Consider the following 26089-nt stretch of genomic DNA (forward strand, 5'->3'; position numbering starts at 1 on the left):
TACTCAACTTTCTACCTTATTTCTTTTTTAAAAAGTAATTTACTTGTAACAAATACTTAACATAAACTATAAATCACCACGCATATATACTTTTATATTCCCTAAAATTTCAAGATAGATTTTTAGCTTCTATTGCGGATTTTGAAGATTTCACCTCTGGTCACACTGTTTCTCAATATTCAATTTGTTTACATTTAGACGACTGATCCTTAAAACCTGAATTGAAGGCCATTTTCTCCAGGATGAATGCACCCATGGTGCTGATACAGTGCCGGGTCTGCCTGGGGGAGTTTGAGGAGAATGCAATGAGATCCTTGTTCGAGGAAGAAGATGCCCTAAACGAGCAAGTGGAGATCTGTTGCGGAATCAAGGTGAGCCCAGGACATTGCAGAAACTCCAGATAATTATTGTATTTGTAATCTTTTAGATTCGCCAGTCTGTCAACCTGCCCGCCAAGGCCTGCTTCAGTTGCTGCGAGTTCGTCCGTATGTGGCTCAACTTCCGCCAGATGTGCCTCAACTCGCAGGTTTTCTGGGAGACGAGTTGTCCGGTAGAGGAGCGGCCCGAGGATATGCAGCAAGTCAGCGATGCTGAGTACATAGAGTACCTTTATGATAATCTTAAGCTAAATGTGACTGCTGAGAACGACTACCAGGTAGAGAACCTTTTGACCGGGGAGGAGGACGATCTCTTAGAGGCCTCTTCGCCGCCGCCGGATGTGATCGATGTCAACGACCTGATAGTGGGCGAACCAATAGTGGACACAGATATACTTGACAAAGCATCGCCTGCCGAAATCCTTGTTTCCCACCTGGACCCCTATGAAAACGACCTCGTCGAGCCAGAGGTGGATGAGGATGTGGAGTTTGAGAGCCAGACAGCCGATGATTCTTCCCTAATGACGGAAACCTACTTCGAGGTGGATTTCGAGGAGGAAGAATTGAACGATGGTGATGAATTCATATCATCCACGCCGTCACCTGATCCAAAGAGCAGCTCAAATGCAAAACGAAAGGCTGGCAGGCCCCGCAAACCGGAGAATGAACTAAAATATAAACGCAAGGACACAAAGTCGAGGAGCAAGACAAGTTCGCAGAGCCAATGCGACGATCAGCCCAGAAAGTTTATGTGCAATCTATGCGGCAATATCTATACAAAGAAGTCACTTTTCACGGCCCACATGACCGCGCACACGGACTACAAGCCCCATCAGTGCGAGTATGTCACAAGATATTTATTTTAATTTAAAATGCTCTTCTAAAACTTGCATTTCAGAATCTGCCACAAATCCTTTCGCCAGATGGGTGAGTTGCGGGCCCACATACGTCGGCATACTGGCGAGCGTCCCTACAAGTGCATGTACTGCGATCGGCACTTCTACGACCGGAGCGAACGGGTGCGCCACGAGCGGGTGCATACCAACACCAGGCCCTACGCTTGCCATGAGTGTGGCAAAACTTTTACGCACACGGCCATTCTTAAAAACCACATCCTAGTCCACTCGGGCGAGAAAAACTACAAGTAATGAAAAATAGCACACTAATAGTACCCTTGCACTATCTAATATTCTGTCTTTTTTAAGCTGTGCCATATGTTCGAAATCCTTCGCCCTGCTGCATCAATTGAAGGCCCATCTGCAGACGATCACTCACCGAAGCAAAGAGGAAGAGACTCTGGCCAACGCCACAGATTTAATACAAAGCTAATTATATAAAATACTTCCTAAGCTAGGCTTGAGTACTTTAAACTAGACAAAAACGAGAAAAAGACATAAAATTAATTTAATTATTAAACTACTTTTTATTAAACTACTTTTCTTTAGTTAGCTTGTTACTAGAATATCATATTCCTCATGGGCTATTGTTATGTCCACTTCCTGACGGTTTCCGTGTGTCTTCTCGTGTGCCTTGAGCTGGTGTCTCAGGCGGAAGCCCTTACTACAGACCCCGCATTTATGCGGCTTTTCAGAAGAGTGTGAGAATAAATGCGCCTTTAGCGAGGTGGAGAGAGAAAAGGCCTTTCCACAAGTACTGCAAACGTATGGACGTTCGTTTGTATGCATTCTAAAATGATGTTGCAGTTATTAAAAATCTTGATTGAAGCTCTTAGTCAGCCTACATACCTCTCGTGTTTGCGATGTGTGCTACGATCAGCGAATCGGCGCTTACAGAAATCACATTCGTAGGGCTTTTCGCCAGTGTGCGTTCGTATATGGGTAGTGAGGTTGCAGGCGGCATTAAATCGCTTGCCACACATTCTAAAATAAGGAATATGTTAATGGATTCATTTTATTGCTTTATTTAATACCTACTCGCACTGAAAACACTTTTCGCTTCGATGCGATCGGAGGTGGGAATTGAGTTGAGATGCCATGGGATACGAGTTGCTGCAGATGTGGCATACGTGCCTATCCGGCATACAGGCGACGCCTAGGTCTATGTTATACTCATGGGATGGATCTGACTTTGGGATTGTGGCATCTCCATCACTGACATCCTGTGCGTAGGTTCCACTGTCAATGGTTATGGCCATGGTGCTGGTCTGCGAAGAAGTCTCCAAGTCATTGCCTTCACTTGTTTCCTCAACGATGTCACTAACGACGTATTCCTCCTCAATATCGGATTTTACGATTTTCAGTTTATCGTTTATGGGAAAGAAGAACTTTTCCGAAACATCCTCTTCTACCGGAGATGTTTCTGTGGGCGAACTCTTCCCACATTTGCCATCAAGATCGATGGGAGTTTTTAAGGGCAGCTTTCCAATGAACCTCTCTTCTATAGTCTGCTTTCTAGCACGTCTTCTCCCACTAGTAACTGGCTCTTTGGGCTGAAAAGTCTCAGCCGACGACATGGTCTGGCGTACGAGGTTTCTGAGATGATCTTCTGAACTTTTACAGTCACTGATGAACTGGTGCACTCCCTCCAGCCTCTCCAAGCAAACAGTGCATATCTGGTCCGGTAAGCCATCATCTTCTTTTATCTGTACAACAAAAATACATTTGTTAACAATTTAAAAGTATTTTTTTCGAAAATTCTTACAGATATTCCCGCATAGTCGTTTAAATGCTTGGCGGCATCAGACTCGAATATGGACACTAAAGTAGAGCCCTTGTCAGATTTGCACGTTCGACACATGCTCCACTTTATACTTATTTCCATTTTGGGTGTTATCAAGACGTCAATCTATATTATTTCTTCAGTTTTTCTTTAATTTCCGATTTTAATGCTTGGCATTAGCATTATAAACATTTTAGAGCTGGGACGTCAATAGTAAACAAAGACTCCGATAGTCCATCACTAAGCAACCAGCTTATGTTGAAATATTAACTTGTAACTGCTTAAAAAATTGGAAGCAGATATCTTTCCTAAATGTTGATGAAAAATAAGTTGTTGAGAAATTGTTTTTGGAATCTAATTAACTCAAATGATTTTAAAGGGACTATTCTCGAATTCGTTTCTAATTATTTAATAAACTGCCTCCCTAAATCCAATCTTCAAGCCATCGATAGATGCGTGGGTGTGGAATCAATCGATAATGCAATCGATAGTTGTGCAACGCCTTACCATTTGACAACCCTAGGAAAAGTTGAGCTAAAGACGCTTGTTTATTTTACTGATTTACGAGGACGAGCGATACCATGCCCGAGTACATGCTGTGTAGAATCTGTCTGGCAGAGGACACCAACTCGGATGCAATGACACCACTTTTCGAAGAGGATGACCAGTGCCGGGAGCTGGTGCGGAAGATCGAGGAAGTAGGCAGCATCAAGGTAAGTAGAGAACACCTGTAAGTTCATTTGATCTAATCCGTATGTGCTTTTGTAGCTGGTGCCGCTGCAGGACATTCCCAGCATGTTGTGCTATAGCTGTGTGGACAGGCTGACCAATGCCCACAAGTTTCGAGAACTGTGCCGCGAGAGCGAGCGGACGTTCTCCACCAATGTGGTCAAGGTAACGTGCCTTGAACGAATAAGACAGCCAAGATACTTTTTTCCAAACACATATTTGTCGGAAAAGTTCCAAATTATACCATACATTTATTATATCAAAACTAATTTAGGAAGTGAATTTTAGAAAGTGAATTTAGCATGTTTTTCTACTGCCCTTCCATAGGTATTTGTTTTTTTTTTGGTGGAAACGTAAATGCTTCCATAATTTATATTGTCGAAATATTATTATAAATGCCCTTTTAATATCCATACAGGCCGAGATGAAATCTGAACCCACAGACGATGGTGCGCATATTGTGACTGACCATATTGAGTATATCTACGATGCCAGCAACGAATTCATTGATCCCGAAGAAGAGGAGGAGGAGGAGGAAGAGGAAGAGGATGAGGAGGACATTGAGATGGGGGCCATGCTGGAAGAACGTCTTGAAGAAGGCATTGTGGAAGCTGAACATCCATACGACATAGATAACGTCGTTGATGAGATGGACGTAAAGGACCTGATCGGCCCCACTGGCAGCGACAGCGACTACGATCCCAGTGAACGGAAGCCCAAGCTGCGCAAATCAAGATTGAACAAGAGAGGTCGTGGCAGACCTCGGACTTCCCATCGCGCTCAAAGCACGGATATGGTATCAGTACAACTAAACTTCAAGTCTGAGGAGTCGCCCACAAACATTATGTGTGAGATATGTGGTAACATTTACTCCAAAAGGGCAGCCTTAAACATTCATATGCGCCGACACATGGCGGAAAAGCCATTCGAATGCGAGTGAGTATCTAGCTTTTGAATATTATTTCAATTAAATAACGAGAATCTTCCTCCAGGATTTGCAGTAAAACATTCGCCGGTCCTTCCGAGTTGAATCGTCATATCCGCGTGCACACGGGGGAGAAGCCCTTCACCTGCAAATATTGTTCCCGCAGTTTTGCGGATCGTAGCTCCAACATACGTCATGAAAGGTTTGAAACAACATTTTATATATTAGAATAGAATTAAAAATATGTATCCTACAGGACCCACACGAACGAGCGACCATTTACATGCTCTACCTGCGGCAAGTCCTTTTCCTACTCCAATGTTTTAAAGAACCACATGCTTACACACACCGGCGAGAAACCTTTTCTGTAAGTTTTCCTTAAAAGTTTAAACAAACGCTTTTATATTATAAATATTTTGATTATTTTCAGTTGCCGTCCGTGCAATAAAACATTTTCTCGTAAACACCAATTAGAACAACACATCGGTACGATGACACACCAACAAACAGTGAGATCCCACCAGAAATCTGAACCCATGCAACACCCAGATATTTACTAGTCCCTTTAAATTGCAATCTATGTATAACATTATTTTAAATAGCTAATGTAAATAAAAGAGTACAAATGTTCTTCGCTGGATTTGTAAAAACAATATTAAAAATATATAAAAAATGCTTCATTATATATTATATTAGCTTTAGTCTTATCTAAAGAACATATTCTAAATACTAGAATACTGATTTTTAATCCCATATGGAATCCGTATCTGCCAGTTGTGCCCTCTCTAGATGAACGCTTGTTGTAAAATGTTGTTTTAGGTGCGATATTCGCAAAAACATTTTGTCGCAGATTTTACAACTAAAAAATGGTGAGGTTAAGATGTTTGATGTTTTTAAAACAAATATAAAATACGTACTAGTGCTGCCTATTCTTCTGTGATGTATGTATCATTTTGTGCTTACTGAGACAACCAGAACTAACGAAGCTTTTTTCGCACACATCGCACTGAAAGAAACGCTCGTTCCGATGGCGTCGATGGTGCTGTTGTCGGGAGCCCACATCAGAGAATCGGCGTGGACAGTAACTGCAGGGGTAGGGCTTCTCACCAGTGTGACGACGGATATGGCGGGTAAGCTCCTTTCGGGTGGCAAAGCACTTGCCACATTCGCTATAAAGAACACCCTCTTTAGTTAGGCCAGAATTGTAAAAAAGGCACGGTTTTCACCTATACTGGCACTTGAAATCCTTGATGCCCGTGTGCCGGAGCTTATGCTCTTGAAAGTTAGTCCAGTGATTAATGGACCTTCCGCAGTCATCACATACATAAGGGCCAGCCTTAGAAACTGGTTTTGGAACTATAAAGGAAGCAAACTCCTTGGCTTCCTCTGAAATGCAAGATTCCGCGTCGGCGTCCGTTTTCAAAGCTGTATCACATTCATTTTGGGACTCATCTGATTCTGTGAAAACCATTTCATTTAAGAATTCATCTATCTCTGTGGGCGGGACGGCATCATCGGGGTAGTCCTTCACAGAACCTGAGGCGCTTAGTCGGGACAAGTTCTGCTTCTCGGAAATAATGCAGCGTTGGCGGAATTTGATGGCGCCCTCCAAATCACTCACGCATACCTGGCACATGTGGCTCGGCAGCTCTTTTCTATAGCTCAACTAAAAATATAAAAATATATATTGTGTATATGCAAATGGAATTAAGAGACATTACCTGGACTCCAGTAATGGAATGAATTTGTTTTTGCAGATGCCTGTTTTTCGGGTGGAATATGTTTTTTGTGGCCCCCCGTTTTGAACATATTCGGCAAATCGTATTCGGCATCTTAAGTTTAATATATTTGGACTTAAATTAAATTGTTTTGTTTAAGTTCCACGTATATTGGCGCACTGCATATTGTTGTGTTGAAACTTGGGCACACTGCTGTTCATGGATGTAGTCAAAAAATCACCGAGAGGGATAATGTATGATAAACTAGATTATACATTTATAAACCTTTTAATTATTTTTAGTACTAAAAAAAATGAGAATAAAAAAATAAATATAAAAATTAAGATAATTTTAGAAAATTACACACCTCTTTTATGACCTTGTTTATTTATCGATAAGCCCGATAACAGCTCAGCTGTTTCTGATTTGTATGGATGGTGCCAAACAATCAAGTTTAATAGAACTTGGTAATTTAAATAAATTGACAATTTTTTTACCTGGAAGATGACGCTTCAGTGTCGTACCTGCGGCACTGTTATTTACAACACAAAGGCCAAAAATCTGTTCAACGTTGAGAACGCCAATCTGTTGCTGAACATCGAGCTGGTGTCGGGCATTCCGGTGAGTTGGATTTCTTAGTTGTTTTCTCCAAAATAACATAAATTGTTTCCTCATAAAAGCTCGAAAGTGATCCTAGACTGCCCAGTTGCATATGCGCCTGCTGCATACTAGAATTAAATCAGGCGGTGGCATTCAGGGAACGTTGTATTCAAACGCAAAAGGACCTGCAGCAGCAAAAAATCACAGCTTCCTCGAGTGAGATCTCAGAGGAAGAGGACGAAGATGCCTTGGAAATAAAGGATGAGTTGCACAGCGATGACAAAGCATTAATAATAAAAGCTGATGAATTAGATGATTCCTACGATGAGGAGGAGGATGAATTCCTTGAGATGCTCCCAGGGCCACAGTCAGAAATTCCAGACGACGATGTGGCATCGGAAGATGCAGATACTCTAGTCTCAAGTGTCCAAAGGGAAATGGGAACCATTTGCGATGGTAGCAATGACTTTAAGGGGTTCACTAGCGATACTGACGAAATCTGTGACATTGAAGATGGCATCGAAGACAATGAAGACGATTCGGATTATACAGAAAACTCCTCATCGAAAACTGTACGGCCAGTTTTGGAGCGTAGACCGCGCGGACGGCCCAAGCGAGGCACAGCGAAACAGAAATCCAGCAACGACGACAAGCCCAAGCAGAAGAAACAATATGTGACCTGGAAAAATTTGACGGAGGAGGAGATTGTTGAACGAAAGCGGCAGCAGCGACGACGCGACTGCGTCTGCGAGCAGTGCGGTCGAAAATTCACGGATCAGAGCAACTTTAAGTTGCACATGCTCCGACACACAGGAATTAAGAATTTCGCGTGTAAGGAGTGTGGCAAGCGGTTCTACACCGATCACTTGCTGTCCCTGCATCAACGTATCGTGCACCAGGGTGAGAAGCCCTACTCCTGCCGATACTGTTTCAAATCCTTTCACAACAGCACCACCCGCGTAATCCACGAAAGGTGAGGTCTCCACTATATCTACGATTGAGAAGATTACTATGAAAAAGAGGCCTATAACCAATTTTACTTTCAGAGTTCACACGAACGCCCGTCCTTACAGATGCAATCATTGTGAAAAAACCTTTAGCTCGGCGTCAGGACGAAAAAGACACGAACTTATACACACCGGTGTGAGAGCTTTTTCGTAAGTACGATCAAATTTTCTATTCTTCCCCAATAAAATTTAATTTCTCATATTTTTAGCTGCAGCATCTGCGACCACACGTTCCAGCGCAAAACTCATCTTAACGCGCACATGCGATCCAAAATGCACATGTTAAGAATGGAGTCTTCCAACGAATTGCCCACAGAGCTCGAATAAATAGGTTAATCCGTAAGATTAATTTAATATTAGATTTGGTTGAGGAAAGGGTTAGAAATATTTTTGTGGAATTAGATTTTGAAATACTGCAGAGTGTTTGAATATTCCCACAGAAGATAGTTGTTTGTATTTTATAAATACACTTTTAGTCAAATAACCAATAAAAAATAGTTTTTTATGAAGTTTGATAAAAATCGTGGCTAAAGCATTGCTGTTCTACAAATTGTGCTGTTTTGTAATTACATTCATAGATGAAGGTAATTTTAAATGTGTGTTTCATCAAAGTTTTCTTTGTCAGAAATGGATTGAAATCAAATGAAAGAATTAAATCATTTTTAAGCATTAAATAAATAATTTATTTTTCTGGTTAATAACATATCAATTTGTTTCTAACTTAAAAGTATCTATGTACAGGAACAATACTTCGATTTTGTGTGTTGGTTGAAACCAAAAACTCACATCAGTCTGGGTAACTTAAAAATAATGAGAATGCATATTTTTGGTAAGATATGACCGCTTAGTCAACCTCCTCGACGGTGGGTCCCGAGTATCCACCAAATCCTCCAGCCTGCTGTCCACAGCCGGCTCCGGGACCTCCCGGAGCACCGGCCGCTCCTGCGGATTGCTGGTGCATCTTGGTCATGATGGGAGAGCAGTGGCGGGTGAGCTCCTCCAGCTTGTGGTCGAACTCCTCCTTCTCGGCGGTTGTGTTGGTGTCCAGCCAGCGAATGGACTCGTTGCACTTGTCCAGGACCGACGACTTGTCGGCCTCGCTTAGCTTGTCGGAGCCGGCCTGCTCCACCGCCTGCTTCACGTTGAAGACGTAGCTCTCCAGGCTGTTGCGGGAGGAGATGCGCTGGCGCTGCTTCTCGTCCTCGTCGGCGTACCTCTCCGCCTCGTTCACCATGCGGTCGATCTCGGCCTGCGACAGCCGTCCCTTGTCGTTCTTGATGGTGATGTTCTTGGCCTTGCCCGTGCTCATCTCCTTGGCGGTGACGTTCAGTATGCCGTTGGCGTCCATGTCGAAGGTGACCTCGATCTGGGGCACTCCTCTGGGAGCAGGCGGAATGCCGGACAGGTCGAAGGTGCCCAGAGCATTGTTGTCCTTGGTCATCGCGCGCTCGCCTTCGTACACCTGGATAGAGACTCCAGGCTGGTTGTCGGCGTACGTGGAGAAGGTCTTGGTCTGCTTGCACGGGATGCGGCAGTTGCGCTCAATGAGCTTCGTCATGACGCCGCCGGCGGTCTCGATTCCTAGCGAGAGTGGTGCCACGTCCACCAGCAGCACGTCCTGGATCTTGCCGGTCTGGTCGCCACTGAGGATCGCAGCCTGGACAGCTGCTCCGTAGGCGACAGCCTCGTCAGGGTTGATGGAGAGGTTCAGGCTCTTGCCGTGGAAGAACTGCTGCAGCAGGCTCTGCACCTTGGGAATGCGGGTGGAGCCTCCCACGAGGACGATGTCGTGGATCTGGCCCTTGTCCATCTTGGCGTCGGTCAGGGCCTTCTCCACGGGCTGCAGGGTGTTGCGGAAGAGGTCCGCGCAAAGCTCCTCGAAGCGGGCACGGCTCACCTTGGTGTAGAAGTCGTGGCCCTCGAACAGCGCGTCGATCTCGATGGTGGCCTCTGTGCTGGAGGAAAGGGTGCGCTTGGCCCGCTCGGCAGCTGTGCGGAGGCGTCTCAAGGCGCGCGGGTTGGAGCGCAGGTCCTTCTTGAACTTTCGCTTGAACTCCTCCGCCAGGTGCGTGACCAGCCTGTTGTCGAAGTCCTCGCCGCCCAGGTGAGTGTCTCCGGCAGTGGCCCGCACCTCAAACAGGGATCCCTCGTCGATAGTCAGGATGGAGACATCGAAGGTGCCGCCGCCCAAGTCGAAGATGAGCACGTTGCGCTCTCCCTTCAGGTTCTTGTCCAGTCCGTAGGCCAGGGCTGCGGCAGTGGGCTCGTTGATGATGCGGAGCACATTGAGCCCGGCGATGCGGCCGGCGTCCTTGGTGGCCTGGCGCTGCGAATCGTTGAAGTAGGCGGGAACCGTGATCACTGCGTCGCTGACGGTCTCGCCCAGGTACGCCTCGGCAGTCTCCTTCATCTTGACCAGCACCATGGAGCTGATCTCCTCGGGGGCGAACCGCTTCGGCTCACCCTTGAACTCCACGCCGATCTTTGGCTTTCCCCCATCGCTGACCACCTTGAAGGGCCAGTGCTTGATGTCCTCTGCGATCTTGGGGTCGTCGTACTTGCGCCCGATCAGGCGCTTGGCGTCGAAGACTGTGTTCCGGGGATTCATCGCCACCTGGTTCTTGGCGGCGTCTCCGATCAGGCGCTCGGATTCTGTGAAGGCCACGTAGCTGGGCGTGGTCCGGTTGCCCTGGTCGTTGGCGATGATCTCCACCTTTCCGTGCTGGTAGACTCCCACGCAGGAGTACGTGGTGCCCAGATCGATTCCAATGGCAGGCATTCTGTTTCTGTTTGTTTCTGTGGCTTACTTGCTTCTTTGGTGAATGACAGAGTACTGACGGTGCACTGGTTTGGAGATTCCTCCTCTGTTGCAATATCAAATTCTCGTTCAACTTCTTGCTTCTAGATACTTTCGGATACTTGTTGGATTATCTTGACGATTTATTCACTTTGAGTTGGCTTGTTCAGCTCAGTTGCTTTGCTTGGTTTGGTTGCTTCGCTTTCGCGATGTGTTTAGTTCGCTTGTTTGAATTGAATTGAATTGAAGCGAAGAGAAACGGCCGGCTATTTATACCCCGGCTATCTCTTCGCGAACTTTCTTGCTCTCACCTCGAAGGTTCGAGAACTGCTCTCTCGGCGCTTCGAGAGGTTTGTGTGGTAATGGCCACACAAACAGTATAACAGTATTTTAAGAGAGGGTGGGTTAATGCTTCCCGTCAATGCAGCTATAGAATTTTCTCGATTTTTCCCCGCCAAACATTTAAACCTACACCAAAAAGAGATATTTCTAGAAATCTGAAAATCGAATTTTGTATATTTTTGCAGACAGGCCCCAAAACCTTACCTTGACCAAAAAAGGAGACCCACCAACAATTTATTCCACCAATTTACAACACATTTTTCACATTTTAATGCGAATTAAAAAGAATAGTTTAAGATCTGATGATTATTGGCGAAGATATAGCCTCCACAATAGCCCCTCACTGCTTTCATCGTCAATTTTAAAGGGGACCCCAAGGAAATTTGAGAAAAAATCTGAAAAATATTTTGTTCGAAGATTTTAATGCAGAATGATGGAGAATCTATCTACAAATCGTTAAAGGTATTCCGCTCCAGAATCGGATGGAAATCGGCCAAGATATAGCCCCCACAGTGGGGTATATACCCAATAATAGCAATATTGCTATTTTCAACATTTTGAAGAGATCCCCCAGGAAATTTGAGAAAAAATCAGAAAAACATTTCGTTCTTAGATTTTGATGCAGGATTATGGAGAATCAATCTACAAATCGATAGGAGTATTCCGCTCCAGAATCGGATAGAAATTGGCCAAGATATAGCTTCCACAGTGGGCCATACTGCCCCACCGTGCACTTTTCAGCATTTTGAAGGGGATCCCCCAGGAAATTTGAGAAAAAATCTGAAAAATATTTCGTTCTTAGATTTTGATGCAGGATTATGGAGAATCAATCTACAAATCGATAGGAGTATTCCGCTCCAGAATCGGATAGAAATTGGCCAAGATATAGCTTCCACAGTGGGCCATACTGCCCCACCGTGCACTTTTCAGCATTTTGAAGGGGATCCCCCAGGAAATTTGAGAAAAAATCTGAAAAATATTTCGTTCTTAGATTTTGATGCAGGATTATGGAGAATCGATCTACAAATCGATAGGGGTATTCCGCTCCAGAATCGGGTGGAAATTGGCCAAGATATAGCTTCCACAGTGGGCCATACTGCCCCACCGTGCACTTTTCAACATTTTGAAGGGGATCCCCCAGGAAATTTGAGAAAAAATCTGAAAAATATTTCGTTCTTAGATTTTGATGCAGGATTATGGAGAATCGATCTACAAATCGATAGGGGTATTCCGCTCCAGAATCGGGTGGAAATTGGCCAAGATATAGCTTCCACAGTGGGCCATACTGCCCCACCGTGCACTTTTCAACATTTTGAAGGGGATCCCCCAGGAAATTTGAGAAAAAATCAGAAAAACATTTCGTTCTTAGATTTTGATGCAGGATTATGGAGAATCAATCTACAAATCGATAGGAGTATTCCGCTCCAGAATCGGATAGAAATTGGCCAAGATATAGCTTCCACAGTGGGCCATACTGCCCCACCGTGCACTTTTCAGCATTTTGAAGGGGATCCCCCAGGAAATTTGAGAAAAAATCTGAAAAATATTTCGTTCTTAGATTTTGATGCAGGATTATGGAGAATCGATCTACAAATCGATAGGGGTATTCCGCTCCAGAATCGGGTGGAAATTGGCCAAGATATAGCTTCCACAGTGGGCCATACTGCCCCACCGTGCACTTTTCAACATATTGAAGGGGATCCCCCAGGAAATTTGAGAAAAAATCTGAAAAATATTTCGTTCTTAGATTTTGATGCAGGATTATGGAGAATCGATCTAAAAATCGATAGGGGTATTCCGCTCCAGAATCGGATGGAAATTGGCCAAGATATAGCTTCCACAGTGGGCCATACTGCCCCACCGTGCACTTTTCAACATTTTGAAGGGGATCCCCCAGGAAATTTGAGAAAAAATCTGAAAAATATTTCGTTCTTAGATTTTGATGCAGGATTATGGAGAATCGATGTACAAATCGATAAAAGTATTCCGCTCCAGAATCGGATGGAAATCGGCCAAGATATAGCTTCCACAGTGGGCCATACTGCCCCACCGTGCACTTTTCAACATTTTGAAGGGGATACCCCAGGAAATTTGAGAAAAAATCTGAAAAATATTTCGTTCTTAGATTTTGATGCTGGATTATGGAGAATCTAACTATTAATCGTTTATTGTGCAATGAACTCCATTTTCATCCATCTTGCGCCACCTTAACCTTGAAAAGATCAAAGACATGTTTAAAATGGTCAAGTCAGTGGTCCCCTACTGAGTCATTCTTTTCTAATAACCATTTAGAGTCTTTTAAAATAGCTACGTGGAGGAAAGTTGGGGTTCTTTTGCTGGAATCTGGAATCTTGGAATCTGAAAATCTGGATTGGAGCTTGGGTGGGATATTTGCTAGCGCCACCCTGAGGTAAGATGAATCGGAGAAGTTCCGTCCAGCAAAAACACCCAACAGTCTACTCAAATGGAAATAGAAAAACTTCAGAAGAAAAAAGCGTAGGATTCAGTTTGAGTATAAAATAAATAATTTATTCTTCGATTTTCTAGTTAATAACATATCAATTTGTTGCTAACTTAAAAGTATCTATGTACAGGAACAATACTTTGATTTTGTGTGTTGGTTGAAACCAAAAACTCACATCAGTCTGGGTAACTTAAAAATAATGAGAATGCATATTTTTGGTAAGATATGACCGCTTAGTCAACCTCCTCGACGGTGGGTCCCGAGTATCCACCAAATCCTCCAGCCTGCTGTCCACAGCCGGCTCCAGGACCTCCCGGAGCACCGGCCGCTCCTGCGGATTGCTGGTGCATCTTGGTCATGATGGGAGAGCAGTGGCGGGTGAGCTCCTCCAGCTTGTGGTCGAACTCCTCCTTCTCGGCGGTTGTGTTGGTGTCCAGCCAGCGAATGGACTCGTTGCACTTGTCCAGGACCGACGACTTGTCGGCCTCGCTTAGCTTGTCGGAGCCGGCCTGCTCCACCGCCTGCTTCACGTTGAAGACGTAGCTCTCCAGGCTGTTGCGGGAGGAGATGCGCTGGCGCTGCTTCTCGTCCTCGTCGGCGTACCTCTCCGCCTCGTTCACCATGCGGTCGATCTCGGCCTGCGACAGCCGTCCCTTGTCGTTCTTGATGGTGATGTTCTTGGCCTTGCCCGTGCTCATCTCCTTGGCGGTGACGTTCAGTATGCCGTTGGCGTCCATGTCGAAGGTGACCTCGATCTGGGGCACTCCTCTGGGAGCAGGCGGAATGCCGGACAGGTCGAAGGTGCCCAGAGCATTGTTGTCCTTGGTCATCGCGCGCTCGCCCTCGTACACCTGGATAGAGACTCCAGGCTGGTTGTCGGCGTACGTGGAGAAGGTCTTGGTCTGCTTGCACGGGATGCGGCAGTTGCGCTCAATGAGCTTCGTCATGACGCCGCCGGCGGTCTCGATTCCTAGCGAGAGTGGTGCCACGTCCACCAGCAGCACGTCCTGGATCTTGCCGGTCTGGTCGCCACTGAGGATCGCAGCCTGGACAGCTGCTCCGTAGGCGACAGCCTCGTCAGGGTTGATGGAGAGGTTCAGGCTCTTGCCGTGGAAGAACTGCTGCAGCAGGCTCTGCACCTTGGGAATGCGGGTGGAGCCTCCCACGAGGACGATGTCGTGGATCTGGCCCTTGTCCATCTTGGCGTCGGTCAGGGCCTTCTCCACGGGCTGCAGGGTGTTGCGGAAGAGGTCCGCGCAAAGCTCCTCGAAGCGGGCACGGCTCACCTTGGTGTAGAAGTCGTGGCCCTCGAACAGCGCGTCGATCTCGATGGTGGCCTCTGTGCTGGAGGAAAGGGTGCGCTTGGCCCGCTCGGCAGCTGTGCGGAGGCGTCTCAAGGCGCGCGGGTTGGAGCGCAGGTCCTTCTTGAACTTTCGCTTGAACTCCTCCGCCAGGTGCGTGACCAGCCTGTTGTCGAAGTCCTCGCCGCCCAGGTGAGTGTCTCCGGCAGTGGCCCGCACCTCAAACAGGGATCCCTCGTCGATAGTCAGGATGGAGACATCGAAGGTGCCGCCGCCCAAGTCGAAGATGAGCACGTTGCGCTCTCCCTTCAGGTTCTTGTCCAGTCCGTAGGCCAGGGCTGCGGCAGTGGGCTCGTTGATGATGCGGAGCACATTGAGCCCGGCGATGCGGCCGGCGTCCTTGGTGGCCTGGCGCTGCGAATCGTTGAAGTAGGCGGGAACCGTGATCACTGCGTCGCTGACGGTCTCGCCCAGGTACGCCTCGGCAGTCTCCTTCATCTTGACCAGCACCATGGAGCTGATCTCCTCGGGGGCGAACCGCTTCGGCTCACCCTTGAACTCCACGCCGATCTTTGGCTTTCCCCCATCGCTGACCACCTTGAAGGGCCAGTGCTTGATGTCCTCTGCGATCTTGGGGTCGTCGTACTTGCGCCCGATCAGGCGCTTGGCGTCGAAGACTGTGTTCCGGGGATTCATCGCCACCTGGTTCTTGGCGGCGTCTCCGATCAGGCGCTCGGATTCTGTGAAGGCCACGTAGCTGGGCGTGGTCCGGTTGCCCTGGTCGTTGGCGATGATCTCCACCTTTCCGTGCTGGTAGACTCCCACGCAGGAGTACGTGGTGCCCAGATCGATTCCAATGGCAGGCATTCTGTTTCTGTTTGTTTCTGTGGCTTACTTGCTTCTTTGGTGAATGACAGAGTACTGACGGTGTACTGGTTTGGAGATTCCTCCTCTGTTGCAAATTGCAATTTCAAATTCTCGTTCAACTTCTTGCTTCTAGATACTTTCGGATACTTGTTGGATTATCTTGACGATTTATTCACTTTGAGTTGGCTTGTTCAGCTCAGTTGCTTTGCTTGGTTTGGTTGCTTCGCTTTCGCGATGTGTTTAGTTCGCTTGTTTGAATTGAATTGAATTGAAGCGAAAAGAAACGGCCGGCTATTTATACCCCGGCTATCTCTTCGCGAACTTTCTTGCTCTCACCTCGAAGGTTCGAGAACTGCTCTCTCGGCGCTTCGAGAGGTTTGTGTGGTAATGGCCACACAAACAGTATAACAGTATTTTAAGAGAGGGTGGGTTAATGCTTCCCGTCAATGCAGCTATAGAATTTTCTCGATTTTTCCCCGCCAAACATTTAAACCTACACCAAAAAGAGATATTTCTAGAAATCTGAAAATCGAATTTTGTATATTTTTGCAGACAGGCCCCAAAACCTTACCTTGACCAAAAAAGGAGACCCACCAACAATTTATTCCACCAATTTACAACACATTTTTCACATTTTAATGCGAATTAAAAAGAATAGTTTAAGATCTGATGATTATTGGCGAAGATATAGCCTCCACAATAGCCCCTCACTGCTTTCATCGTCAATTTTAAAGGGGACCCCAAGGAAATTTGAGAAAAAATCTGAAAAATATTTTGTTCGAAGATTTTAATGCAGAATGATGGAGAATCTATCTACAAATCGTTAAAGGTATTCCGCTCCAGAATCGGATGGAAATCGGCCAAGATATAGCCCCCACAGTGGGGTATATACCCAATAATAGCAATATTGCTATTTTCAACATTTTGAAGGGATCCCCCAGGAAATTTGAGAAAAAATCTGAAAAACATTTCGTTCTTAGATTTTGATGCAGGATTATGGAGAATCGATCTACAAATCGATAGGGGTATTCCGCTCCAGAATCGGATGGAAATTGGCCAAGATATAGCTTCCACAGTGGGCCATACTGCCCCACCGTGCACTTTTCAGCATTTTGAAGGGGATCCCCCAGGAAATTTGAGAAAAAATCTGAAAAATATTTCGTTCTTAGATTTTGATGCAGGATTATGGAGAATCGATCTACAAATCGATAGGGGTATTCCGCTCCAGAATCGGGTGGAAATTGGCCAAGATATAGCTTCCACAGTGGGCCATACTGCCCCACCGTGCACTTTTCAACATTTTGAAGGGGATCCCCCAGGAAATTTGAGAAAAAATCAGAAAAACATTTCGTTCTTAGATTTTGATGCAGGATTATGGAGAATCAATCTACAAATCGATAGGAGTATGCCGCTCCAGAATCGGATAGAAATTGGCCAAGATATAGCTTCCACAGTGGGCCATACTGCCCCACCGTGCACTTTTCAACATTTTGAAGGGGATCCCCCAGGAAATTTGAGAAAAAATCTGAAAAATATTTCGTTCTTAGATTTTGATGCAGGATTATGGAGAATCGATCTACAAATCGATAGGGGTATTCCGCTCCAGAATCGGGTGGAAATTGGCCAAGATATAGCTTCCACAGTGGGCCATACTGCCCCACCGTGCACTTTTCAACATTTTGAAGGGGATCCCCCAGGAAATTTGAGAAAAAATCTGAAAAATATTTCGTTCTTAGATTTTGATGCAGGATTATGGAGAATCGATCTACAAATCGATAGGGGTATTCCGCTCCAGAATCGGGTGGAAATTGGCCAAGATATAGCTTCCACAGTGGGCCATACTGCCCCACCGTGCACTTTTCAACATTTTGAAGGGGATCCCCCAGGAAATTTGAGAAAAAATCAGAAAAACATTTCGTTCTTAGATTTTGATGCAGGATTATGGAGAATCAATCTACAAATCGATAGGAGTATTCCGCTCCAGAATCGGATAGAAATTGGCCAAGATATAGCTTCCACAGTGGGCCATACTGCCCCACCGTGCACTTTTCAGCATTTTGAAGGGGATCCCCCAGGAAATTTGAGAAAAAATCTGAAAAATATTTCGTTCTTAGATTTTGATGCAGGATTATGGAGAATCGATCTACAAATCGATAGGGGTATTCCGCTCCAGAATCGGGTGGAAATTGGCCAAGATATAGCTTCCACAGTGGGCCATACTGCCCCACCGTGCACTTTTCAACATTTTGAAGGGGATCCCCCAGGAAATTTGAGAAAAAATCTGAAAAATATTTCGTTCTTAGATTTTGATGCAGGATTATGGAGAATCGATCTACAAATCGATAGGGGTATTCCGCTCCAGAATCGGGTGGAAATTGGCCAAGATATAGCTTCCACAGTGGGCCATACTGCCCCACCGTGCACTTTTCAACATTTTGAAGGGGATCCCCCAGGAAATTTGAGAAAAAATCTGAAAAATATTTCGTTCTTAGATTTTGATGCAGGATTATGGAGAATCGATCTACAAATCGATAGGGGTATTCCGCTCCAGAATCGGGTGGAAATTGGCCAAGATATAGCTTCCACAGTGGGCCATACTGCCCCACCGTGCACTTTTCAACATTTTGAAGGGGATCCCCCAGGAAATTTGAGAAAAAATCAGAAAAACATTTCGTTCTTAGATTTTGATGCAGGATTATGGAGAATCAATCTACAAATCGATAGGAGTATTCCGCTCCAGAATCGGATAGAAATTGGCCAAGATATAGCTTCCACAGTGGGCCATACTGCCCCACCGTGCACTTTTCAGCATTTTGAAGGGGATCCCCCAGGAAATTTGAGAAAAAATCTGAAAAATATTTCGTTCTTAGATTTTGATGCAGGATTATGGAGAATCGATCTACAAATCGATAGGGGTATTCCGCTCCAGAATCGGGTGGAAATTGGCCAAGATATAGCTTCCACAGTGGGCCATACTGCCCCACCGTGCACTTTTCAACATTTTGAAGGGGATCCCCCAGGAAATTTGAGAAAAAATCTGAAAAATATTTCGTTCTTAGATTTTGATGCAGGATTATGGAGAATCGATCTACAAATCGATAGGGGTATTCCGCTCCAGAATCGGGTGGAAATTGGCCAAGATATAGCTTCCACAGTGGGCCATACTGCCCCACCGTGCACTTTTCAACATTTTGAAGGGGATCCCCCAGGAAATTTGAGAAAAAATCTGAAAAATATTTCGTTCTTAGATTTTGATGCAGGATTATGGAGAATCGATGTACAAATCGATAAAGGTATTCCGCTCCAGAATCGGATGGAAATCGGCCAAGATATAGCTTCCACAGTGGGCCATACTGCCCCACCGTGCACTTTTCAACATTTTGAAGGGGATACCCCAGGAAATTTGAGAAAAAATCTGAAAAATATTTCGTTCTTAGATTTTGATGCTGGATTATGGAGAATCTAACTATTAATCGTTTATTGTGCAATGAACTCCATTTTCATCCATCTTGCGCCACCTTAACCTTGAAAAGATCAAAGACATGTTTAAAATGGTCAAGTCAGTGGTCCCCTACTGAGTCATTCTTTTCTAATAACCATTTAGAGTCTTTTAAAATAGCTACGTGGAGGAAAGTTGGGGTTCTTTTGCTGGAATCTGGAATCTTGGAATCTGAAAATCTGGATTGGAGCTTGGGTGGGATATTTGCTAGCGCCACCCTGAGGTAAGATGAATCGGAGAAGTTCCGTCCAGCAAAAACAACAGACCCAACAGTCTACTCAAATGGAAATAGAAAAACTTCAGAAGAAAAAAGCGTAGGATTCAGTTTGAGTATAAAATAAATAATTTATTCTTCGATTTTCTAGTTAATAACATATCAATTTGTTGCTAACTTAAAAGTATCTATGTACAGGAACAATACTTTGATTTTGTGTGTTGGTTGAAACCAAAAACTCACATCAGTCTGGGTAACTTAAAAATAATGAGAATGCATATTTTTGGTAAGATATGACCGCTTAGTCAACCTCCTCGACGGTGGGTCCCGAGTATCCACCAAATCCTCCAGCCTGCTGTCCACAGCCGGCTCCAGGACCTCCCGGAGCACCGGCCGCTCCTGCGGATTGCTGGTGCATCTTGGTCATGATGGGAGAGCAGTGGCGGGTGAGCTCCTCCAGCTTGTGGTCGAACTCCTCCTTCTCGGCGGTTGTGTTGGTGTCCAGCCAGCGAATGGACTCGTTGCACTTGTCCAGGACCGACGACTTGTCGGCCTCGCTTAGCTTGTCGGAGCCGGCCTGCTCCACCGCCTGCTTCACGTTGAAGACGTAGCTCTCCAGGCTGTTGCGGGAGGAGATGCGCTGGCGCTGCTTCTCGTCCTCGTCGGCGTACCTCTCCGCCTCGTTCACCATGCGGTCGATCTCGGCCTGCGACAGCCGTCCCTTGTCGTTCTTGATGGTGATGTTCTTGGCCTTGCCCGTGCTCATCTCCTTGGCGGTGACGTTCAGTATGCCGTTGGCGTCCATGTCGAAGGTGACCTCGATCTGGGGCACTCCTCTGGGAGCAGGCGGAATGCCGGACAGGTCGAAGGTGCCCAGAGCATTGTTGTCCTTGGTCATCGCGCGCTCGCCCTCGTACACCTGGATAGAGACTCCAGGCTGGTTGTCGGCGTACGTGGAGAAGGTCTTGGTCTGCTTGCACGGGATGCGGCAGTTGCGCTCAATGAGCTTCGTCATGACGCCGCCGGCGGTCTCGATTCCTAGCGAGAGTGGTGCCACGTCCACCAGCAGCACGTCCTGGATCTTGCCGGTCTGGTCGCCACTGAGGATCGCAGCCTGGACAGCTGCTCCGTAGGCGACAGCCTCGTCAGGGTTGATGGAGAGGTTCAGGCTCTTGCCGTGGAAGAACTGCTGCAGCAGGCTCTGCACCTTGGGAATGCGGGTGGAGCCTCCCACGAGGACGATGTCGTGGATCTGGCCCTTGTCCATCTTGGCGTCGGTCAGGGCCTTCTCCACGGGCTGCAGGGTGTTGCGGAAGAGGTCCGCGCAAAGCTCCTCGAAGCGGGCACGGCTCACCTTGGTGTAGAAGTCGTGGCCCTCGAACAGCGCGTCGATCTCGATGGTGGCCTCTGTGCTGGAGGAAAGGGTGCGCTTGGCCCGCTCGGCAGCTGTGCGGAGGCGTCTCAAGGCGCGCGGGTTGGAGCGCAGGTCCTTCTTGAACTTTCGCTTGAACTCCTCCGCCAGGTGCGTGACCAGCCTGTTGTCGAAGTCCTCGCCGCCCAGGTGAGTGTCTCCGGCAGTGGCCCGCACCTCAAACAGGGATCCCTCGTCGATAGTCAGGATGGAGACATCGAAGGTGCCGCCGCCCAAGTCGAAGATGAGCACGTTGCGCTCTCCCTTCAGGTTCTTGTCCAGTCCGTAGGCCAGGGCTGCGGCAGTGGGCTCGTTGATGATGCGGAGCACATTGAGCCCGGCGATGCGGCCGGCGTCCTTGGTGGCCTGGCGCTGCGAATCGTTGAAGTAGGCGGGAACCGTGATCACTGCGTCGCTGACGGTCTCGCCCAGGTACGCCTCGGCAGTCTCCTTCATCTTGACCAGCACCATGGAGCTGATCTCCTCGGGGGCGAACCGCTTCGGCTCACCCTTGAACTCCACGCCGATCTTTGGCTTTCCCCCATCGCTGACCACCTTGAAGGGCCAGTGCTTGATGTCCTCTGCGATCTTGGGGTCGTCGTACTTGCGCCCGATCAGGCGCTTGGCGTCGAAGACTGTGTTCCGGGGATTCATCGCCACCTGGTTCTTGGCGGCGTCTCCGATCAGGCGCTCGGATTCTGTGAAGGCCACGTAGCTGGGCGTGGTCCGGTTGCCCTGGTCGTTGGCGATGATCTCCACCTTTCCGTGCTGGTAGACTCCCACGCAGGAGTACGTGGTGCCCAGATCGATTCCAATGGCAGGCATTCTGTTTCTGTTTGTTTCTGTGGCTTACTTGCTTCTTTGGTGAATGACAGAGTACTGACGGTGCACTGGTTTGGAGATTCCTCCTCTGTTGCAATATCAAATTCTCGTTCAACTTCTTGCTTCTAGATACTTTCGGATACTTGTTGGATTATCTTGACGATTTATTCACTTTGAGTTGGCTTGTTCAGCTCAGTTGCTTTGCTTGGTTTGGTTGCTTCGCTTTCGCGATGTGTTTAGTTCGCTTGTTTGAATTGAATTGAATTGAAGCGAAGAGAAACGGCCGGCTATTTATACCCCGGCTATCTCTTCGCGAACTTTCTTGCTCTCACCTCGAAGGTTCGAGAACTGCTCTCTCGGCGCTTCGAGAGGTTTGTGTGGTAATGGCCACACAAACAGTATAACAGTATTTTAAGAGAGGGTGGGTTAATGCTTCCCGTCAATGCAGCTATAGAATTTTCTCGATTTTTCCCCGCCAAACATTTAAACCTACACCAAAAAGAGATATTTCTAGAAATCTGAAAATCGAATTTTGTATATTTTTGCAGACAGGCCCCAAAACCTTACCTTGACCAAAAAAGGAGACCCACCAACAATTTATTCCACCAATTTACAACACATTTTTCACATTTTAATGCGAATTAAAAAGAATAGTTTAAGATCTGATGATTATTGGCGAAGATATAGCCTCCACAATAGCCCCTCACTGCTTTCATCGTCAATTTTAAAGGGGACCCCAAGGAAATTTGAGAAAAAATCTGAAAAATATTTTGTTCGAAGATTTTAATGCAGAATGATGGAGAATCTATCTACAAATCGTTAAAGGTATTCCGCTCCAGAATCGGATGGAAATCGGCCAAGATATAGCCCCCACAGTGGGGTATATACCCAATAATAGCAATATTGCTATTTTCAACATTTTGAAGGGATCCCCCAGGAAATTTGAGAAAAAATCTGAAAAACATTTCGTTCTTAGATTTTGATGCAGGATTATGGAGAATCGATCTACAAATCGATAGGGGTATTCCGCTCCAGAATCGGATGGAAATTGGCCAAGATATAGCTTCCACAGTGGGCCATACTGCCCCACCGTGCACTTTTCAACATTTTGAAGGGGATCCCCCAGGAAATTTGAGAAAAAATCAGAAAAACATTTCGTTCTTAGATTTTGATGCAGGATTATGGAGAATCGATCTACAAATCGATAGGGGTATTCCGCTCCAGAATCGGATGGAAATTGGCCAAGATATAGCTTCCACAGTGGGCCATACTGCCCCACCGTGCACTTTTCAACATTTTGAAGGGGATCCCCCAGGAAATTTGAGAAAAAATCAGAAAAACATTTCGTTCTTAGATTTTGATGCAGGATTATGGAGAATCGATGTACAAATCGATAAAGGTATTCCGCTCCAGAATCGGATGGAAATCGGCCAAGATATAGCTTCCACAGTGGGCCATACTGCCCCACCGTGCACTTTTCAACATTTTGAAGGGGATACCCCAGGAAATTTGAGAAAAAATCTGAAAAATATTTCGTTCTTAGATTTTGATGCTGGATTATGGAGAATCTAACTATTAATCGTTTATTGTGCAATGAACTCCATTTTCATCCATCTTGCGCCACCTTAACCTTGAAAAGATCAAAGACATGTTTAAAATGGTCAAGTCAGTGGTCCCCTACTGAGTCATTCTTTTCTAATAACCATTTAGAGTCTTTTAAAATAGCTACGTGGAGGAAAATTGGGGTTCTTTTGCTGGAATCTGGAATCTTGGAATCTGAAAATCTGGATTGGAGCTTGGGTGGGATATTTGCTAGCGCCACCCTGAGGTAAGATGAATCGGAGAAGTTCCGTCCAGCAAAAACACCCAACAGTCTACTCAAATGGAAATAGAAAAACTTCAGAAGAAAAAAGCGTAGGATTCAGTTTGAGTATAAAATAAATAATTTATTCTTCGATTTTCTAGTTAATAACATATCAATTTGTTGCTAACTTAAAAGTATCTATGTACAGGAACAATACTTCGATTTTGTGTGTTGGTTGAAACCAAAAACTCACATCAGTCTGGGTAACTTAAAAATAATGAGAATGCATATTTTTGGTAAGATATGACCGCTTAGTCAACCTCCTCGACGGTGGGTCCCGAGTATCCACCAAATCCTCCAGCCTGCTGTCCACAGCCGGCTCCAGGACCTCCCGGAGCACCGGCCGCTCCTGCGGATTGCTGGTGCATCTTGGTCATGATGGGAGAGCAGTGGCGGGTGAGCTCCTCCAGCTTGTGGTCGAACTCCTCCTTCTCGGCGGTTGTGTTGGTGTCCAGCCAGCGAATGGACTCGTTGCACTTGTCCAGGACCGACGACTTGTCGGCCTCGCTTAGCTTGTCGGAGCCGGCCTGCTCCACCGCCTGCTTCACGTTGAAGACGTAGCTCTCCAGGCTGTTGCGGGAGGAGATGCGCTGGCGCTGCTTCTCGTCCTCGTCGGCGTACCTCTCCGCCTCGTTCACCATGCGGTCGATCTCGGCCTGCGACAGCCGTCCCTTGTCGTTCTTGATGGTGATGTTCTTGGCCTTGCCCGTGCTCATCTCCTTGGCGGTGACGTTCAGTATGCCGTTGGCGTCCATGTCGAAGGTGACCTCGATCTGGGGCACTCCTCTGGGAGCAGGCGGAATGCCGGACAGGTCGAAGGTGCCCAGAGCATTGTTGTCCTTGGTCATCGCGCGCTCGCCCTCGTACACCTGGATAGAGACTCCAGGCTGGTTGTCGGCGTACGTGGAGAAGGTCTTGGTCTGCTTGCACGGGATGCGGCAGTTGCGCTCAATGAGCTTCGTCATGACGCCGCCGGCGGTCTCGATTCCTAGCGAGAGTGGTGCCACGTCCACCAGCAGCACGTCCTGGATCTTGCCGGTCTGGTCGCCACTGAGGATCGCAGCCTGGACAGCTGCTCCGTAGGCGACAGCCTCGTCAGGGTTGATGGAGAGGTTCAGGCTCTTGCCGTGGAAGAACTGCTGCAGCAGGCTCTGCACCTTGGGAATGCGGGTGGAGCCTCCCACGAGGACGATGTCGTGGATCTGGCCCTTGTCCATCTTGGCGTCGGTCAGGGCCTTCTCCACGGGCTGCAGGGTGTTGCGGAAGAGGTCCGCGCAAAGCTCCTCGAAGCGGGCACGGCTCACCTTGGTGTAGAAGTCGTGGCCCTCGAACAGCGCGTCGATCTCGATGGTGGCCTCTGTGCTGGAGGAAAGGGTGCGCTTGGCCCGCTCGGCAGCTGTGCGGAGGCGTCTCAAGGCGCGCGGGTTGGAGCGCAGGTCCTTCTTGAACTTTCGCTTGAACTCCTCCGCCAGGTGCGTGACCAGCCTGTTGTCGAAGTCCTCGCCGCCCAGGTGAGTGTCTCCGGCAGTGGCCCGCACCTCAAACAGGGATCCCTCGTCGATAGTCAGGATGGAGACATCGAAGGTGCCGCCGCCCAAGTCGAAGATGAGCACGTTGCGCTCTCCCTTCAGGTTCTTGTCCAGTCCGTAGGCCAGGGCTGCGGCAGTGGGCTCGTTGATGATGCGGAGCACATTGAGCCCGGCGATGCGGCCGGCGTCCTTGGTGGCCTGGCGCTGCGAATCGTTGAAGTAGGCGGGAACCGTGATCACTGCGTCGCTGACGGTCTCGCCCAGGTACGCCTCGGCAGTCTCCTTCATCTTGACCAGCACCATGGAGCTGATCTCCTCGGGGGCGAACCGCTTCGGCTCACCCTTGAACTCCACGCCGATCTTTGGCTTTCCCCCATCGCTGACCACCTTGAAGGGCCAGTGCTTGATGTCCTCTGCGATCTTGGGGTCGTCGTACTTGCGCCCGATCAGGCGCTTGGCGTCGAAGACTGTGTTCCGGGGATTCATCGCCACCTGGTTCTTGGCGGCGTCTCCGATCAGGCGCTCGGATTCTGTGAAGGCCACGTAGCTGGGCGTGGTCCGGTTGCCCTGGTCGTTGGCGATGATCTCCACCTTTCCGTGCTGGTAGACTCCCACGCAGGAGTACGTGGTGCCCAGATCGATTCCAATGGCAGGCATTCTGTTTCTGTTTGTTTCTGTGGCTTACTTGCTTCTTTGGTGAATGACAGAGTACTGACGGTGCACTGGTTTGGAGATTCCTCCTCTGTTGCAAATTGCAATTTCAAATTCTCGTTCAACTTCTTGCTTCTAGATACTTTCGGATACTTGTTGGATTATCTTGACGATTTATTCACTTTGAGTTGGCTTGTTCAGCTCAGTTGCTTTGCTTGGTTTGGTTGCTTCGCTTTCGCGATGTGTTTAGTTCGCTTGTTTGAATTGAATTGAATTGAAGCGAAGAGAAACGG

The 26089-nt window shown here is 47.2% G+C and overlaps 7 protein-coding genes across 8 annotated transcripts; 2 read left to right on the top strand and 5 right to left on the bottom strand.

The window, feature by feature from the left end:
• Positions 1-132: 132 nt before the first annotated feature.
• LOC6501157 (zinc finger protein 420) lies at positions 133-5395 on the top strand. Its single transcript, XM_044714054.1, has 9 exons — positions 133-371; positions 428-1218; positions 1276-1521; positions 3616-3769; positions 3825-3950; positions 4204-4721; positions 4778-4912; positions 4967-5077; positions 5141-5395. The coding sequence occupies exons 1-9, from the start codon at positions 243-245 to the stop codon at positions 5268-5270; spliced, it is 2340 nt and encodes a 779-aa protein (XP_044569989.1). The 5' UTR covers positions 133-242; the 3' UTR covers positions 5271-5395.
• On the bottom strand, positions 1662-3306 carry LOC6499428 (zinc finger protein 235). Its single transcript, XM_001954622.4, has 4 exons — positions 3039-3306; positions 2312-2979; positions 2123-2257; positions 1662-2063 (listed from the first exon to the last, which is right to left on the bottom strand). Exons 1-4 carry the CDS (start codon positions 3156-3158, stop codon positions 1823-1825), a joined length of 1164 nt encoding a protein of 387 aa, XP_001954658.1. The 5' UTR covers positions 3159-3306; the 3' UTR covers positions 1662-1822.
• LOC6502624 (transcription factor Ouib) lies at positions 5373-6654 on the bottom strand. Its single transcript, XM_001954624.4, has 4 exons — positions 6432-6654; positions 5937-6376; positions 5628-5879; positions 5373-5569 (listed from the first exon to the last, which is right to left on the bottom strand). Exons 1-4 carry the CDS (start codon positions 6540-6542, stop codon positions 5455-5457), a joined length of 918 nt encoding a protein of 305 aa, XP_001954660.2. The 5' UTR covers positions 6543-6654; the 3' UTR covers positions 5373-5454.
• A 150-nt stretch (positions 6655-6804) lies between these two features.
• Positions 6805-8738, top strand: LOC6501158 (transcription factor Ouib). Its single transcript, XM_001954625.4, has 4 exons — positions 6805-7049; positions 7109-8001; positions 8075-8185; positions 8245-8738. The coding sequence occupies exons 1-4, from the start codon at positions 6933-6935 to the stop codon at positions 8360-8362; spliced, it is 1239 nt and encodes a 412-aa protein (XP_001954661.1). The 5' UTR covers positions 6805-6932; the 3' UTR covers positions 8363-8738.
• Positions 8739-8879: 141 nt separating this feature from the next.
• LOC6502045 (major heat shock 70 kDa protein Ab) lies at positions 8880-16094 on the bottom strand. 2 transcript variants are annotated; one of them, XM_032453540.2, is made up of 2 exons: positions 13934-16094; positions 8880-8956 (listed from the first exon to the last, which is right to left on the bottom strand). In XM_032453540.2, the coding sequence occupies exons 1-2, from the start codon at positions 15804-15806 to the stop codon at positions 8880-8882; spliced, it is 1950 nt and encodes a 649-aa protein (XP_032309431.1). In that variant the 5' UTR covers positions 15807-16094. The 2 variants fall into 2 exon arrangements, with proteins under 2 accessions (XP_032309431.1, XP_001967861.2); XM_001967825.4 differs by lacking the exon at positions 8880-8956 and having other exon boundaries at positions 13677-16093.
• Positions 16095-19625: 3531 nt separating this feature from the next.
• Positions 19626-22030, bottom strand: LOC116655736 (major heat shock 70 kDa protein Ab). The gene has a single exon (XM_032453597.2). It carries the CDS (start codon positions 21753-21755, stop codon positions 19821-19823), a length of 1935 nt encoding a protein of 644 aa, XP_032309488.1. The 5' UTR covers positions 21756-22030; the 3' UTR covers positions 19626-19820.
• A 1642-nt stretch (positions 22031-23672) lies between these two features.
• Positions 23673-26087, bottom strand: LOC6499424 (major heat shock 70 kDa protein Ab). Its single transcript, XM_001954628.4, has one exon. It carries the CDS (start codon positions 25800-25802, stop codon positions 23868-23870), a length of 1935 nt encoding a protein of 644 aa, XP_001954664.1. The 5' UTR covers positions 25803-26087; the 3' UTR covers positions 23673-23867.
• Positions 26088-26089: the final 2 nt, after the last annotated feature.

Source organism: Drosophila ananassae, chromosome 2L (assembly GCF_017639315.1).
Source record: "Drosophila ananassae strain 14024-0371.13 chromosome 2L, ASM1763931v2, whole genome shotgun sequence".
Classification (NCBI taxonomy): domain Eukaryota; kingdom Metazoa; phylum Arthropoda; class Insecta; order Diptera; family Drosophilidae; genus Drosophila; species Drosophila ananassae.

Bases quoted from the DNA above. Each gene is read 5' to 3' on its own strand.
- LOC6501157 (XM_044714054.1), top strand. From the start codon at position 243: ATGAATGCACCCATGGTGCTGATACAGTGCCGGGTCTGCCTGGGGGAG. The intron at 4,722-4,777 runs GTGAGTATCTAG...ATCTTCCTCCAG, and splicing joins GAAAAGCCATTCGAATGCGA to GATTTGCAGTAAAACATTCG. The intron at 5,078-5,140 runs GTAAGTTTTCCT...GATTATTTTCAG, and splicing joins ACCGGCGAGAAACCTTTTCT to TTGCCGTCCGTGCAATAAAA.
- LOC116655736 (XM_032453597.2), bottom strand. From the start codon at position 21,755: ATGCCTGCCATTGGAATCGATCTGGGCACCACGTACTCCTGCGTGGGA.
- LOC6499428 (XM_001954622.4), bottom strand. From the start codon at position 3,158: ATGGAAATAAGTATAAAGTGGAGCATGTGTCGAACGTGCAAATCTGAC. The intron at 2,980-3,038 runs GTAAGAATTTTC...TTTGTTGTACAG, and splicing joins ACGACTATGCGGGAATATCT to ATAAAAGAAGATGATGGCTT. The intron at 2,064-2,122 runs GTATGTAGGCTG...ACATCATTTTAG, and splicing joins ACACATCGCAAACACGAGAG to AATGCATACAAACGAACGTC.
- LOC6502045 (XM_032453540.2), bottom strand. From the start codon at position 15,806: ATGCCTGCCATTGGAATCGATCTGGGCACCACGTACTCCTGCGTGGGA. The intron at 8,957-13,933 runs GTGGACAGCAGG...GTGCTCCGGGAG, and splicing joins GGGAGGTCCTGGAGCCGGCT to GTCCCGGAGCCGGCTGTGGA.
- LOC6499424 (XM_001954628.4), bottom strand. From the start codon at position 25,802: ATGCCTGCCATTGGAATCGATCTGGGCACCACGTACTCCTGCGTGGGA.
- LOC6502624 (XM_001954624.4), bottom strand. From the start codon at position 6,542: ATGCCGAATACGATTTGCCGAATATGTTCAAAACGGGGGGCCACAAAA. The intron at 6,377-6,431 runs GTAATGTCTCTT...TTATATTTTTAG, and splicing joins ATTCCATTACTGGAGTCCAG to TTGAGCTATAGAAAAGAGCT. The intron at 5,880-5,936 runs GTGAAAACCGTG...TGTTCTTTATAG, and splicing joins GATTTCAAGTGCCAGTATAG to CGAATGTGGCAAGTGCTTTG.
- LOC6501158 (XM_001954625.4), top strand. From the start codon at position 6,933: ATGACGCTTCAGTGTCGTACCTGCGGCACTGTTATTTACAACACAAAG. The intron at 8,002-8,074 runs GTGAGGTCTCCA...TTTTACTTTCAG, and splicing joins ACCCGCGTAATCCACGAAAG to AGTTCACACGAACGCCCGTC. The intron at 8,186-8,244 runs GTAAGTACGATC...TCATATTTTTAG, and splicing joins ACCGGTGTGAGAGCTTTTTC to CTGCAGCATCTGCGACCACA.